General features: G+C 45.5%; 1 protein-coding gene across 2 annotated transcripts in view; it reads left to right on the forward strand.

The window, feature by feature from the left end:
• Positions 1 to 15,477, forward strand: part of kif1ab (kinesin family member 1Ab) — a 100,494-nt gene that overhangs the window by 41,279 nt on the left and 43,738 nt on the right. The window contains exons 24-25 of one of the 2 annotated variants that reach the window (XM_060898231.1): positions 4,411 to 4,641; positions 8,730 to 8,848. In XM_060898231.1, the coding sequence (XP_060754214.1) occupies positions 4,411 to 4,641; positions 8,730 to 8,848 (350 nt within the window). The remainder of the gene's footprint in view (positions 1 to 4,410; positions 4,642 to 8,729; positions 8,849 to 15,477) is intronic. The other variant, XM_060898232.1, reaches the window with a different exon arrangement.

Raw genomic sequence — 15,477 nt, forward strand, 5'->3', positions numbered from 1 at the left:
CTCCGCTACAGCCATGTGTTAGGTGAAGTAATCTGGCAGTAAAGTGGCGGTATTATTATAAAAATAACTGGAAGGCATATAATCCAAATCAGCAGGCAGAATCAGCACAGAGGTCAAGTGAGGCACAAACAGACTATAGAAGGCAGGGACAAAAGGCAGAATGCAAAATATAAACAAGAGTCGAAAACCAGGAAGACAATATCAAACAAAGGCTTGGTAATGACAGACATGAGGTACTGAGCACATTACTTCGCAATGTCTATCAGAGTTCAGTGTCCTTATATGCACACATTGATTGCGCTCTAATCCAGGACAAAATCAAAATCCCTTCCCACTCCATGTGGCGCATAGGGCAGCACCGATCTCTGTTTCCATAGCCCTCGGTCTCTCGCCTATTACGTAGCTAGGGTTACAGTGGGGGGATAGTCCTCTGGTAACCACGAGAGTTTGACTCCTCACTCACATCTGTATTGAAGCATGCCTTGCCAGACGGCAGTAGGTACCATTTTTATGATGGTCTTTGGTATGACCCGACTGTGAGTAGAACTCGCAATCTCCTGATCGAGAAGCGGACACACTAATGGCCAACTCATGGTATAATCCAGGACAGATTCATGTATTTAGTCCTTGAGGTGCGTGCTGCTCAGAACATTAATGCATGTGAGTGAAAGTTTGAGGTGTGCCAAGCGCGAATGTGTGCGGATATGATACAATTGAAAAATGCACTCGCTGATTTTTACACTCAGGGTTTTAGCGATTGCAGTGTGTTAACACGGGCAGCACGGTGGTGTAGTGTCGCCTCACAGCAAGAAGGTCCAGGTTCGAGCCCCGTGGTCGGCGAGGGCCTTTCTGTGTGGAGTTTGCATGTTCTCCCCCGTGTCCACGTGGGTTTCCTCCGGGTGCTCCGGTTTCCCCCACAGTCCAAAGACATGCAGGTTAGGTTAACTGGTGACTCTAAATTGACCGTAGGTGTGAATGTGAGTGTGAATGGTTGTCTGTGTCTATGTGTCGGCCCTGTGATGACCTGGCGACTTGTCCAGGGTGTACCCCGCCTTTCGCCCGTAGTCAGCTGGGATAGGCTCCAGCTTGCCTGCGACCCTGTAGAACAGGATAAAGCGGCTAGAGATAATGAGATGAGATGAGTGTATTAACACTGACTGAAGGTCAGTTCAGGAACTCTGCACAAGTTACACTTTAGGTCCTACCTGCTGTTAGTTTCCATTTACTGTTTGATGCAGGAATGGAGGAAGAATGGATAACCATGATCTCATTTTATCCTGTCATTAAATGTGCATTGAGACAATATGAATAAAAATAAAGATTGTAAAGAAGTAGTAGAGATCGCTGGTGCCTGTGGTGTGTGTACATCATTGTCAGGTGCGAGGTAGGTGGACACAAGTGCAGAAGCAGTATAATAATAAGAGTGATGTTTATTTACAGTGCACAAATACACACGCAGGCAAATAATCCAAAACGGCAGGCTAAATATGCAACGTGAAACAAGCAAAGGGTCGGGTGAGGTGCAAACAGGATAGCAGAGGCAAAGTGAGAACAGGAACGAGAAACAGGCACAGGAATCAGAAAACAGGAAATCAGAAACATGGGAAGAAAGGCTCAGTAATGTGTACTGATGTATCGTAATACTTCGCACTGATTGTGCATCAGCACAGTCCTTAAATAGATGCACACATAGCTCCTTAATTGAATTCAGGTGTGCATCGTTAATGGCATGTGCTGGAGTCTGCTCGACGTGCGTGCAGCCCGAGGCACACCTTCAGGTGCACGCGCCACAGTGCGCAGGACTGACAGAACCCCCTCCCAAAGAGCTCCCTCCAGGAGCGAAAATCCATCATTCTTGGCTCCGGTATTCAGGCTCAGGCTCAGGACAAGACTTGGACTCCGAGTGGGCTTGAGCACGGGACTTGACTTGGTCTCTGGGCCGGAATCATGCTCAGACTCTGGACTTAACTTGGATCTTGGACTTGGCTCGGATCCTGGACTGAAGGTGGACTCAAGCTCTGGGCTGGATTTGAGCCCTGGAGATGACTTGAGCTTTGGGTTGGACTCTGGCTCCAGCTCAAGAGATGACTCAGGCTTGAGCTCTGGGTCTGGCTTGGACAGATGGCTGGAAGTGTGCTCGAGCTCTGAAGATGACTTGGGCTCAAGGCAGGAAGCAAGCTTTGACTCAGGCTCCAGGCTGTACTCGGGCTCAGTAGAGGACTCGGGCTCTAGGGATGACTTGAGTTCTGGGCTGGAGTTGGGACTTGACTCTAGTTCAAACTCAGGACTTGGCTTGGACTCAGGACTTGGCTCTAGTTCAAAGTCTGAACTTGGTTCTAGTTCAAACTCTGGACTTGACTCAGGCATGGGCTCGAGCTCTGTCAGCGCATTGCTATGGTCCTGTCTGGGCGGTGGGATGACGTCTTCATAACTGGGCAGCATTGGGACGACAACGTCTTCATAGCTGGGTGGCATTGGAATGATGACATCTTCATAGCTGGGCGGCGGCGAGACAATGTTGCCTTCATAGCTGGGCGGCGGTGGGACAACGATGCATTCCTCTAACACAGGTTCCAGAACCAGCTCATGTTCTGGCACTGGCCTTGACTCTGGCATAGGCACTAGAGCTGACACAGGCACTGACTCTGGTGTTGGCTCTGATGCGCTAGCTGACCCGGGCACTGGCTCTGGAGTAAACACTGGCACAGGCTCTGATGCTGGCTCTGGCACTGGAGCTGACTCTGACACTGGTACTGACATGGGTTCTGGAGTAGACACTGACACAGGCTCTGATGCTGGCTCTGGAGCTGACTCTGACACTGGCGCTGGCACTGGAGCTGGAGTAGACACTAGTGCTGACTCTGACTCCAACTCTGGCACTAGAGCAGACACTGGCGCTGACTCTGGCACTGGTTCTGGAGCTGACACTGGTGCTGACTCTGGCTCCGACTCAGGCACTGTCCCTGGAGTAGGCATTGGTGTTGGCTTTGACACTGGAACAGATGCTGGCACTGGAACAGACACTGGTGCTGGAACAGATGCTGGCACTGGAACAGGAATAAATGCTGGCGCTGGCACTGGAACGGGCTCTGGTGCTGACTCAGACTCTGACGCTGGAGCTGGTACTGGCTCTGACACTGGCACTGGGGCTGGCTCTGGTTCAGGCATGGGTTCTAATGCAGACTCTGGTTCAGGCATTTTTTTCAGGTGCTGGCTCTGGCTGAGAAATCAGCTCTGGAAAGACAGCCTCTTGGAGGGGCTCAGTAACAACCTTCTCCACTGTCTCTACATCGGCCACTGGAGGGAGCTCTGGAGCAACAGCCTCCTCCACTGCATCAGTCACTGGAGGGAGCTCTGAAGCAACAGCCTCCTCCACTGCGTCAGTCACTGGAGGGAGCTCTGAAGTAACAGCCTCCTCCACTGCATCAGTCACTGGAGGGAGCTCTGAAGCGACAGCCTCCTCCGCTGCATCAGCCACTAGAGGGATCACCCCCCCAAAAAAAATTAATGGGATTCCTCCTTTTCCAAAGATTCAAAAATAAACTGGAGCATGGCTAAGAAAGTCTGTGAACTCTGAAAGCATGGGTGCTCGACTCGGATCAGGTACTCCACCCTTCAGTGAGCTTGTCCACCTGTCCAGGTGAGCATGAGGCTCACCCAGATCGGTTCTGGTGGCTTGGGTTCTTCAAAGGCCTCATAGAACAGATTACACTGCAGGCTGAATCCCCTAGGGTGATAGATTCCATAATACATCGCCGGAAGGCCCATTACAAAACGCTGCTGGAAATACGAGGCGAGGGGACGAGATCCAGGAACCCAGTAGATGCATGGTATAGCAAACTGTATTACTTATGCTGCATCCATTGTAAGGTGAAGTATTCTGTCAGGTGTGAGGTAGGTGGACGCAAGTGCAGAAGCAGTATAATAATAACAGTGATGTTTATTTACAGTGTACATAGCTCCTTAATTGAGTTCAGGTACGGATTGTTATCGGCGCATGCTGGAGTGCGCTCAACTGAGACGTGCCTTCAGGTGCACGTGCCACAGTGCGCAGGACTGACAATCATGCTACAGGAGCATGAAGCCGTGTATTATTTCATTTCTTTTGAACTACATAGCTGTAACTACTACTGTTTTTCATTGGAACTGAAAAAAATGCTAGGCAGGACACACCCACGAACGACAAAGGTAGCTGTAACAACATGGCAACAGGAAAAAAGCTAATAATAACACAACGGACTTGTCGTCTGTGAGTGTGAACATAGGGTTAATAAATGCAAATTGTTACTTATTATTTGAGGTCTTGGTAAATCAGGGCCTAAGTGCAGATGTGCAAGTGTGTGTGTGTGTGTGTGTGTGTGTGTGTGAAAGCTTGTACTAACCCAGTTCCCGTGTCTCCGGCTGCACCAGCACTCCTATTCTGAAAACGTGCATGAGCGAGCGCATGAGAGACCCCTCCCCCTCCCCCACCCTCTCCGAGCCTGAATCGGACGTAACCGAGCTCGCAGATGAGCGGCATTATGGGAAGGAGGAGGAGGAGTTGGAGGACCTGGACGATGAGATCAGTGTGGAGGAGGGTCATCAGTGCCAAGGCCAGGACCCCTTTTACGACCGCTGGCCTCTGTTCTGTTTAGTGGGAAGGTTGGTGAGGCTTCAGGAGCTTCGCTGCCAGAGGAAACCAGCTCTTTCACACACGCACGCACACACACACACACACACATGGAATGCAAACAAATATGAATACATTATTATAAAAATTAACAATGTGTTCTAAACAGATACAAATACAGATATGAATAGCAGGAGCATTATTCGTTTTTTTGTTTTGGGTTTTTTTGCCCCCAGATTTTTTTGTCATGGGGAATCTGGGTGAGACTGGAGGAGTGTATTGGGACTGGGATCCCAACAAAATGTTCATGCAGGTACAAATGAGTGGTCAGACATGAAGGACAGGCAAAGCCCAGCACTGTGTGATGCATTCATTCATCCCTAGTAACTGCTGGGTCAAGGCCATGCTGATTTCTATTCACCTGCTCGTTTGTTTATACTTTGGTGTTGTATATTAACTATATTAACTTTGATGAGACTTAAAAACCTCTCCAAGATCTTTGCTGATCTTTTATGCTCTGTGGTAGTTGATTATCGATATAAATATCTATAAAGTGATAAACAATGAAGAAAAACAATCGCGTCAAAAGAATGTCCATGATATTGCAAAGGAACCACGATAGATGTGTGTTTAACAGTCGTAATTAAATCAGTTAAAGTGGATTTTATTTTAAGATCTACACTGCTGTGAATTTATTTTGGATTTCTTTTATTTTTGCATGTTTGCCACTAAATGATATCAGACCTTCAAACGAAATTCAGTACAAGACAAAGAAAACTTGAATAAGCACAAAATACAGTTTTTAACTCATTTCTTTTATCGAATTAAATTTGTCCAACACTAACTGGCACTGTGTGAAAAAGTAATTGCCCCCTTAGTTAATCAACCAATTAATGAAATGTAATTAATAATTGATTGATTAGACTAGACACAGGGGCGGCATGGTGGTGTAGTGGTTAGCACTGTTGACTCACAGCAAGAAGGTTCTGGGTTCAAGCCCAGTGGCCGACGAGGGCCTTTCTGTATGGAGTTTGCATCTTCTCCCCGTGTCTGTGTGGGTTTCCTTCAGGTGCTTAGGTTTCCCCCACAGTCCAAAAGCATGCAGGTTAGGATAATTGGTAACTCTAAATTGACCGTAGGTGTGAATGGTTGTTTGTCTCTGTGCCAGCTTGCCTGTGACCCTGTACAGGATCAGCGGCTACAGGTGATGGATGGATGGATGGATGGATGGATGGATGGACTAGACACACCCACATTTGATTATGGCCAGCCCTGATGAATCTAAACATCACTGAGATAGAGCTTTTCCAGCAATGTGAAGTCAGCGAAAAAAAAATCAGGAGGGAGCAAATACTTTTTTCATGGTATTATAGCTAAAATTATTTGTAAACAGGAGCCATGTGGACTTCAATCCACAGAAAAAAAAATCCACTTATTTATTTATTTAGCATTGACATCAGAACACATCTGTTTAGTTTTGTTCTGCGCTCTAGCAGCTGTCACGATGAAAGAGCTGGTTTCGACTGCAGCGGTCTCGCCCAGGCATGCCAGAGCTCAAATTTTTATCCCAACCTTTTCCTATTTTTCGATTGGCTTCCCACATCCTTAATCGCTTGTACACATTAAACACCCAGAGAGCTGTGATATGTGTGACTTTAATTTCACTTTTGAGTTTACGTGGAGTGAAATTCATGTTTATTTAATGTCATTTTAATTTTTATTATAATTATTATTTTTTGAAAACTTTCCTTCCGTTTTCCTTCCTCGACTTTTTTTTTCCCGGTTTGCATCTGACCCGTCAGAGCCAAATTAGAGATTTGTTTTCGATCACTCTACATTTTTGTTTATCTGAGCATGCTGTAACTTTTTGCCTCACCAATCTTGTCATAAGCTCCTCCCCTCTGGCACCCCTCCTGCCACGCCTGCGGTAAATCGGAGATGGCCTTATAACCCATTTGTATTAAGTTGGAAGAATCGATGATAAATACTTTCTAAATTAAAAAAGAAGAGAACTGTTGCCCTGAAGTAAAGTGAATGTAAGCTTTAGATAAGATACAAAGCCTTTTATGCATGATGACTTCATAAGACATGCATAAGCACTGAATAACACTGATAGACAATTTATACAAATGTATGCATATTTATGAAATATGTATTTGATTAAATAGCTATTTATTTATTTATTTATTTATTTAGTTGTATATTTAAACAATTTCAGTGAGAGAAAATAGACATGCACTGAGGTAAAAAAAGGCTAATTTACACTGAGCTAGCATAGATATGTGTGAGTTTTTTTTAAAACATAGCTCTCATTACTTTAAACAATATTTCATAACAATGTTATAACTTGAACAGTTATAGATTTCTATAGTAATCGTATATTGAACAAGAGTTCAGCACTACAGTCCTTTCATATTTATTTGAATGCATCTTGTATCACACAATGCTAACTTCAACTCTGCTAGCTACACTCGCTATTTTGTTTTCTCTTGGTTTTATTAACACATTTCTGTTCCTTATATGTTCATCACGTGCAGTCAGACTCGTTATTCCTTATTCTCCAATACTAAGCTACGTTTTGTCATATACAGTACAGACTGTAACTGATTAGCCAGATAATGTGGTATGCTAACTAGTTTGCTTTAAAATAGCTAGTTGAGCTTTCCTTCAATTAAATGGCATTACAAATAACACAACAAATAACGAGTACTTGGCCTGATGTTCATCAGAAACGGGTTTTTTTTTTTCAAATGGAAAACCATGCTAGAGAAATTCATGTGGAAATAAAGAAACTAAAATGGTGGTCGTGACTCAAACTGAAATATTTTAACTCCTCAGAAACTTCACCAGCTCGCTTTGGCAAAATGTACGTAAAGCTGGCAGAGTAAATCCAGTAGTTTATAAGGAGTTCAGCTGAATTAATAATAATGAAAAAATAATGATGAATCTCCTATTTTAAATAAATCTAACTCCTCCCCCAAATTTACAATTCATCTAAATAAACTTGGCCCCTCCCACAAATGTGAAAATTACCTTAAATAGGCCTGACCACACACACACACACACACACACACACACACACACACACACAATATTACAACTCACCTAAATATGCTTGGCCCCTCCTCCAAATTTATAACTCACCTCAATAGGACTGGTCCCTCCCAAAAATGTACAAATAATAATAAATAGTCCTGGCCCCTCCCCCCAAATTATAACTGACTTAAATAGGCCTGGCCCCTGCCAAAAATGTACAAATCACCTTTGATAGGTCTGGCCACGCCCACAAACTTACAAATCACCTTTATTAAGCCTGGCCCCTCCCACAAATTTACAATGCATCTAAATAGTTAGTTCAGCTGTTGTTATCTAGCTAGCAATATTAAACAGTAGTGTTGTTACAAATAGTGCAGTTATTTGTTTACATTAATTTACAAGTACAATGCTAACTAGCTAACAATATTAAACAGTATCGCAGTTTTCAAAGAGAAATGAGAAAAATGCACGATCCTGACTGGTTCATTCTGTTTCTCACCTGGTAGCCAATAAAATATGACGAAACGAATGAATGGGCGTGTCGGGTTGATGTCTGGGTGAATATGGAGGAATCGTAATGACACCTTTGTTGATCTTTTATAAGCATGAACATCATTACAGCTCAATTACTCTGCGAAACTGAATAATCTGATTGAGAGTGTCATAAAATATCTCCAGCGTGGTTCAGACACGCCCCCAGGTATGACTGTTATTCTGTAAATGTGTTATTCAGTGTTTATGCGTTATGAAGGGTTTATGAGGGTGAAGTAAAAGTAAGCATCTATTCAACCCAATTCTGAACTGAACGAGCCTTGCTACTGAATCTCCTCTCGTTTTTCCTGAGAGCGGTGGGGGGTTCACTGGGTATGAAGAGACGAGCAGCAGACGCTTTGTTTGGTTTTGCGCCAGAGCAGCTTCCTGTTTGGTTGCTTTTTTGCGTGTCAGTGTCGTGTTGTTGTGTGCAGTGGCGGTGTGGCTGCGTCGATCTTCAGAAATAAATATGTCTGATTCTTTTCTCACCCTGCACTCGTTCTTTTCTCTTCTAACTTGTCTTCTCTCGCGCTCTTTCTCTCATCCCCCGCAGGGCGTTTGTGTACCTGAGCAACCTGCTGTACCCCGTCCCTCTGGTGCACCGTGTTGCGATAGTGAGTGAGAAAGGCGAGGTGAAGGGTTTCCTCCGGGTCGCCGTGCAGGCCGTCTCGGGTACAGTCACCTCATTTCTACATTTATATTCAGATTTAAACAAATAGATTCATTAGAACTATTTGATATCGCGTGTAGGTGCATGAATGAGTCCATGTGCAGTGGACAATTTTTTGTTTTTTGTTTAATTCATTAGTTTTTCGTGCTAAATGTGATGTTTGAGGGAATACAAAAAATCAGCCATAAAAGTACGTAGCTTCTAAAAATGTGAAGTCATTTTTTCTTTATTTCTTTCTGGTCACAACAGAAATAACAAAAACAAACATACAAAAATGAATTAATAATAATGAAAAATAATGATGAGTCTCCTATTTTAAATAAATCTAACTCCTACCTCAAATTTACAACTCATCTAAATAAGACTGGCCACTCCCAAAAATGTACCAATCAGCTTAAAAAGGCCTGGCCACTCCCCCAAATTTATACCTCAGCTAAATAGTCCTGGCCACTCCCAAGAATGTACAAATCACCTTAAAAAGGTCGAGCTTCACCCCAAATTTTAGTCCTGGCTCCTCCACCAAATTTATAACTCACCTAAATAATCCTGGCCCCTCCCCCAAATTTATACCTCACCTAAATAGTCCTGCCCCCCCCAGACTTATAACTCTCGTAAATAGGACTGGCCCCTCCCAAAAATGCACAAATAATCTTAAATAGGACTGATCGCTCCCCCAAATTTACAAAGCAGACTAAATAGCACTGGCCCCTCCCAAAATTTACAAATCAGCTTAAATAGACCTGGCCCCTCCCCCAATCCTGATATTACCCTTCAATATTCCCTCAAATAAACACAAGCTGTTTTAGTACAGTAACAGAATTGAAGGTCAGTGTACGTGTGTTTGTACTGGTGGAGGTCAGTGTGTGTAAGTGTGGAGGTCAGTGTGTGTAAGTGGGGAGGTCAGTGTGTGTAAGTGTGTTAGTGTGGAGGTCAGTGTGTGTAAGTGTGTAAGTGTGGAGGTCAGTGTGTGTAAGTGTGGAGGTCAGTGTGTGTAAGTGTGGAGGTCAGTGTGTGTAAGTGTGTGTAAGTGTGGAGGTCAGTGTGTGTAAGTGTGTTAGTGTGGTGGTCAGTGTGTGTAAGTGTGTAAGTGTGGAGGTCAGTGTGTGTAAGTGTGGAGGTCAGTGTGTGTAAGTGTGTGTAAGTGTGGAGGTCAGTGTGTGTAAGTGTGTTAGTGTGGTGGTCAGTGTGTGTAAGTGTGTTAGTGTGGTGGTCAGTGTGTGTAAGTGTGTTAGTGTGGTGGTCAGTGTGTGTAAGTGTGTAAGTGTGGAGGTCAGTGTGTGTAAGTATGCAAGTGTGGTGGTCAGTGTGTGTAAGTGTGGTGGTCAGTGTGTGTAAGTGTGGAGGTCAGTGTGTGTAAGTGTGTTAGTGTGGAGGTCAGTGTGTGTTAGTGTGGTGGTCAGTGTGTGTAAGTGTGTTAGTGTGGTGGTCAGTGTGTGTAAGTGTGTTAGTGTGGAGGTCAGTGTGTGTTAGTGTGGTGGTCAGTGGGTGTAAGTGTGTTAGTGTGGAGGTCAGTGTGTGTAAGTGTGCAAGTGTGGAGGTCAGTGTGTGTAAGTGTGGAGGTCAGTGTGTGTAAGTGTGCAAGTGTGGAGGTCAGTGTGTGTAAGTGTGGAGGTCAGTGTGTGTAAGTGTGTAAGTGTGGAGGTCAGTGTGTGTAAGTGTGGAGGTCAGTGTGTGTAAGTGTGTTAGTGTGTTGGTCAGTGTGTGTAAGTGTGAACATGTGGAGGTCAGTGTGTGTAAGTGTGTTGGTCAGTGTGTGTAAGTGTGTATGTGTGGAGGTCAGTGTGTATAAGTGTGTTAGTGTGTTGGTCAGTGTGTGTAAGTGTGTTAGTGTGGTGGTCAGTGTGTGTAAGTGTGTTAGTGTGGAGGTCAGTGTGTGTTAGTGTGGTGGTCAGTGTGTGTAAGTGTGTTAGTGTGGAGGTCAGTGTGTGTAAGTGTGCAAGTGTGGAGGTCAGTGTGTGTAAGTGTGGAGGTCAGTGTGTGTAAGTGTGTAAGTGTGGAGGTCAGTGTGTGTAAGTGTGGAGGTCAGTGTGTGTAAGTGTGGAGGTCAGCGTGTGTAAGTGTGTTAGTGTGTTGGTCAGTGTGTGTAAGTGTGGAGGTCAGTGTGTGTAAGTGTGGAGGTCAGTGTGTGTAAGTGTGTTAGTGTGGTGGTCAGTGTGTGTAAGTGTGTAAGTGTGGAGGTCAGTGTGTGTAAGTGTGTAAGTGTGGAGGTCAGTGTGTGTAAGTGTGTAAGTGAGGAGGTCAGTGTGTGTAAGTGTGGAGGTCAGTGTGTGTAAGTGTGGAGGTCAGTGTGTGTAAGTGTGCAAGTGTGGTGGTCAGTGTGTGTAAGTGTGTAAGTGTGGAGGTCAGTGTGTGTAAGTGTGGAGGTCAGTGTGTGTAAGTGTTTTAGTGTGGAGGTCAGTGTGTGTTAGTGTGGTGGTCAGTGTGTGTAAGTGTTTTAGTGTGGAGGTCAGTGTGTGTTAGTGTGGTGGTCAGTGTGTGTAAGTGTGTTAGTGTGGTGGTCAGTGTGTGTAAGTGTGTTAGTGTGGTGGTCAGTGTGTGTAAGTGTGTAAGTGTGGAGGTCAGTGTGTGTTAGTGTGGTGGTCAGTGTGTGTAAGTGTGTTAGTGTGGTGGTCAGTGTATGTAAGTGTGTTAGTGTGGAGGTCAGTGTGTGTTAGTGTGGTGGTCAGTGTGTGTAAGTGTGTTAGTGTGGTGGTCAGTGTGTGTAAGTGTGTAAGTGTGGAGGTCAGTGTGTGTAAGTGTGCAAGTGTGGTGGTCAGTGTGTGTAAGTGTGTTAGTGAGGTGGTCAGTGTGTGTAAGTGTGTTAGTGTGGTGGTCAGTGTGTGTAAGTGTGCAAGTGTGGAGGTCAGTGTGTGTAAGTGTGTAAGTGTGGAGGTCAGTGTGTGTAAGTGTGGAGGTCAGTGTGTGTTAGTGTGTTGGTCAGTGTGTGTAAGTGTGTACGTATGTAGGTCAGTGTGTGTAATTGTGGAGGTCAGTGTGTGTACGTGCGGAGGTCAGGGTGTGTACGTGTGGAGGTCAGTGTGTGTACGTGTGGAGGTCAGTGGGTGTAAGTGTGGAGGTCAGTGGGTGTAATTGTGGAGGTCAGTGTGTGTAAGTGTGGAGGTCAGCGTGTGTAAGTGTGTTAGTGTGGAGGTCAGTGTGTGTAAGTGTGGAGGTCAGTGTGTGTAAGTGTGGAGGTCAGTGTGTGTAAGTGTGTTAGTGTGGTGGTCAGTGTGTGTAAGTGTGTAAGTGTGGAGGTCAGTGTGTGTAAGTGTGTAAGTGTGGAGGTCAGTGTGTGTAAGTGTGTAAGTGAGGAGGTCAGTGTGTGTAAGTGTGGAGGTCAGTGTGTGTAAGTGTGGAGGTCAGTGTGTGTAAGTGTGCAAGTGTGGTGGTCAGTGTGTGTAAGTGTGTAAGTGTGGAGGTCAGTGTGTGTAAGTGTGGAGGTCAGTGTGTGTAAGTGTGTTAGTGTGGAGGTCAGTGTGTGTTAGTGTGTTAGTGTGTTGGTCAGTGTGTGTAAGTGTGTTAGTGTGGAGGTCAGTGTGTGTTAGTGTGGTGGTCAGTGTGTGTAAGTGTGTTAGTGTGTAAGTGTGGAGGTCAGTGTGTGTAAGTGTGGAGGTCAGTGTGTGTAAGTGTGTTAGTGTGTTGGTCAGTGTGTGTAAGTGTGAACATGTGGAGGTCAGTGTGTGTAAGTGTGTTGGTCAGTGTGTGTAAGTGTGTATGTGTGGAGGTCAGTGTGTATAAGTGTGTTAGTGTGTTGGTCAGTGTGTGTAAGTGTGTTAGTGTGGTGGTCAGTGTGTGTAAGTGTGTTAGTGTGGAGGTCAGTGTGTGTTAGTGTGGTGGTCAGTGTGTGTAAGTGTGTTAGTGTGGAGGTCAGTGTGTGTAAGTGTGCAAGTGTGGAGGTCAGTGTGTGTAAGTGTGGAGGTCAGTGTGTGTAAGTGTGTAAGTGTGGAGGTCAGTGTGTGTAAGTGTGGAGGTCAGTGTGTGTAAGTGTGGAGGTCAGCGTGTGTAAGTGTGTAAGTGTGGAGGTCAGCGTGTGTAAGTGTGGAGGTCAGTGTGTGTAAGTGTGGAGGTCAGTGTGTGTAAGTGTGGAGGTCAGTGTGTGTAAGTGTGGAGGTCAGCGTGTGTAAGTGTGTAAGTGTGGAGGTCAGTGTGTGTAAGTGTGTTGGTCAGTGTGTGTAAGTGTGTTAGTGTGGTGGTCAGTGTGTGTAAGTGTGTTAGTGTGTTGGTCAGTGTGTGTAAGTGTGTTAGTGTGGTGGTCAGTGTGTGTAAGTGTGTAAGTGTGGAGGTCAGTGTGTGTAAGTGTGTAAGTGTGGAGGTCAGTGTGTGTAAGTGTGTAAGTGAGGAGGTCAGTGTGTGTAAGTGTGGAGGTCAGTGTGTGTAAGTGTGGAGGTCAGTGTGTGTAAGTGTGCAAGTGTGGTGGTCAGTGTGTGTAAGTGTGTAAGTGTGGAGGTCAGTGTGTGTAAGTGTGGAGGTCAGTGTGTGTAAGTGTTTTAGTGTGGAGGTCAGTGTGTGTTAGTGTGGTGGTCAGTGTGTGTAAGTGTGTTAGTGTGGTGGTCAGTGTGTGTAAGTGTGTTAGTGTGGTGGTCAGTGTGTGTAAGTGTGTTAGTGTGGTGGTCAGTGTGTGTAAGTGTGTAAGTGTGGAGGTCAGTGTGTGTTAGTGTGGTGGTCAGTGTGTGTAAGTGTGTTAGTGTGGTGGTCAGTGTATGTAAGTGTGTTAGTGTGGAGGTCAGTGTGTGTTAGTGTGGTGGTCAGTGTGTGTAAGTGTGTTAGTGTGGTGGTCAGTGTGTGTAAGTGTGCAAGTGTGGTGGTCAGTGTGTGTAAGTGTGTTAGTGTGGTGGTCAGTGTGTGTAAGTGTGTTAGTGTGGTGGTCAGTGTGTGTAAGTGTGCAGGTGTGGAGGTCAGTGTGTGTAAGTGTGTAAGTGTGGAGGTCAGTGTGTGTAAGTGTGGAGGTCAGTGTGTGTAAGTGTGTTAGTGTGTTGGTCAGTGTGTGTAAGTGTGAACATGTGGAGGTCAGTGTGTGTAAGTGTGTTGGTCAGTGTGTGTAAGTGTGTATGTGTGGAGGTCAGTGTGTAGAAGTGTGTTAGTGTGTTGGTCAGTGTGTGTGTGTTAGTGTGTAGGTCAGTGTGTGTAAGTGTGTAAGTGTGGAGGTCAGTGTGTGTTAGTGTGTTGGTCAGTATGTGTAAGTGTGTACGTATGTAGGTCAGTGGGTGTAAGTGTGGAGGTCAGTGGGTGTAAGCGTGGAGGTCAGTGTGTGTAAGCGTGTACATGTGGAGGTCAGTGTGTGTAATTGTGGAGGTCAGTGTGTGTACGTGCGGAGGTCAGGGTGTGTACGTGTGGAGGTCAGTGTGTGTACGTGTGGAGGTCAGTGGGTGTAAGTGTGGAGGTCAGTGGGTGTAATTGTGGAGGTCAGTGTGTGTAAGTGTGGAGGTCAGTGTGTGTAAGTGTGGAGGTCAGTGTGTGTAAGTGTGGAGGTCAGTGTGTGTAAGTGTGTTAGTGTGGTGGTCAGTGTGTGTAAGTGTGGAGGTCAGTGTGTGTAAGTGTGGAGGTCAGTGTGTGTAAGTGTGGAGGTCAGTGTGTGTAAGTGTGTTAGTGTGGTGGTCAGTGTGTGTAAGTGTGTAAGTGTGGAGGTCAGTGTGTGTAAGTGTGTAAGTGAGGAGGTCAGTGTGTGTAAGTGTGGAGGTCAGTGTGTGTAATTGTGGAGGTCAGTGTGTGTACGTGCGGAGGTCAGGGTGTGTACGTGTGGAGGTCAGTGTGTGTACGTGTGGAGGTCAGTGGGTGTAAGTGTGGAGGTCAGTGGGTGTAATTGTGGAGGTCAGTGTGTGTAAGTGTGGAGGTCAGTGTGTGTAAGTGTGGAGGTCAGTGTGTGTAAGTGTGGAGGTCAGTGTGTGTAAGTGTGTTAGTGTGTTGGTCAGTGTGTGTAAGTGTGGAGGTCAGTGTGTGTAAGTGTGGAGGTCAGTGTGTGTAAGTGTGTTAGTGTGGTGGTCAGTGTGTGTAAGTGTGTAAGTGTGGAGGTCAGTGTGTGTAAGTGTGTAAGTGTGGAGGTCAGTGTGTGTAAGTGTGTAAGTGAGGAGGTCAGTGTGTGTAAGTGTGGAGGTCAGTGTGTGTAAGTGTGGAGGTCAGTGTGTGTAAGTGTGCAAGTGTGGTGGTCAGTGTGTGTAAGTGTGTAAGTGTGGAGGTCAGTGTGTGTAAGTGTGGAGGTCAGTGTGTGTAAGTGTGTTAGTGTGGAGGTCAGTGTGTGTTAGTGTGTTAGTGTGTTGGTCAGTGTGTGTAAGTGTGTTAGTGTGGAGGTCAGTGTGTGTTAGTGTGGTGGTCAGTGTGTGTAAGTGTGGAGGTCAGTGTGTGTAAGTGTGTTAGTGTGTTGGTCAGTGTGTGTAAGTGTGAACATGTGGATGTCAGTGTGTGTAAGTGTGTTGGTCAGTGTGTGTAAGTGTGTATGTGTGGAGGTCAGTGTGTATAAGTGTGTTAGTGTGTTGGTCAGTGTGTGTAAGTGTGTTAGTGTGGTGGTCAGTGTGTGTAAGTGTGTTAGTGTGGAGGTCAGTGTGTGTTAGTGTGGTGGTCAGTGTGTGTAAGTGTGTTAGTGTGGAGGTCAGTGTGTGTAAGTGTGCAAGTGTGGAGGTCAGTGTGTGTAAGTGTGGAGGTCAGTGTGTGTAAGTGT

The sequence above is a fragment of the Neoarius graeffei genome, chromosome 17 (assembly GCF_027579695.1).
Source record: "Neoarius graeffei isolate fNeoGra1 chromosome 17, fNeoGra1.pri, whole genome shotgun sequence".
In the NCBI taxonomy this organism is placed as follows: Eukaryota; Metazoa; Chordata; class Actinopteri; order Siluriformes; family Ariidae; genus Neoarius; species Neoarius graeffei.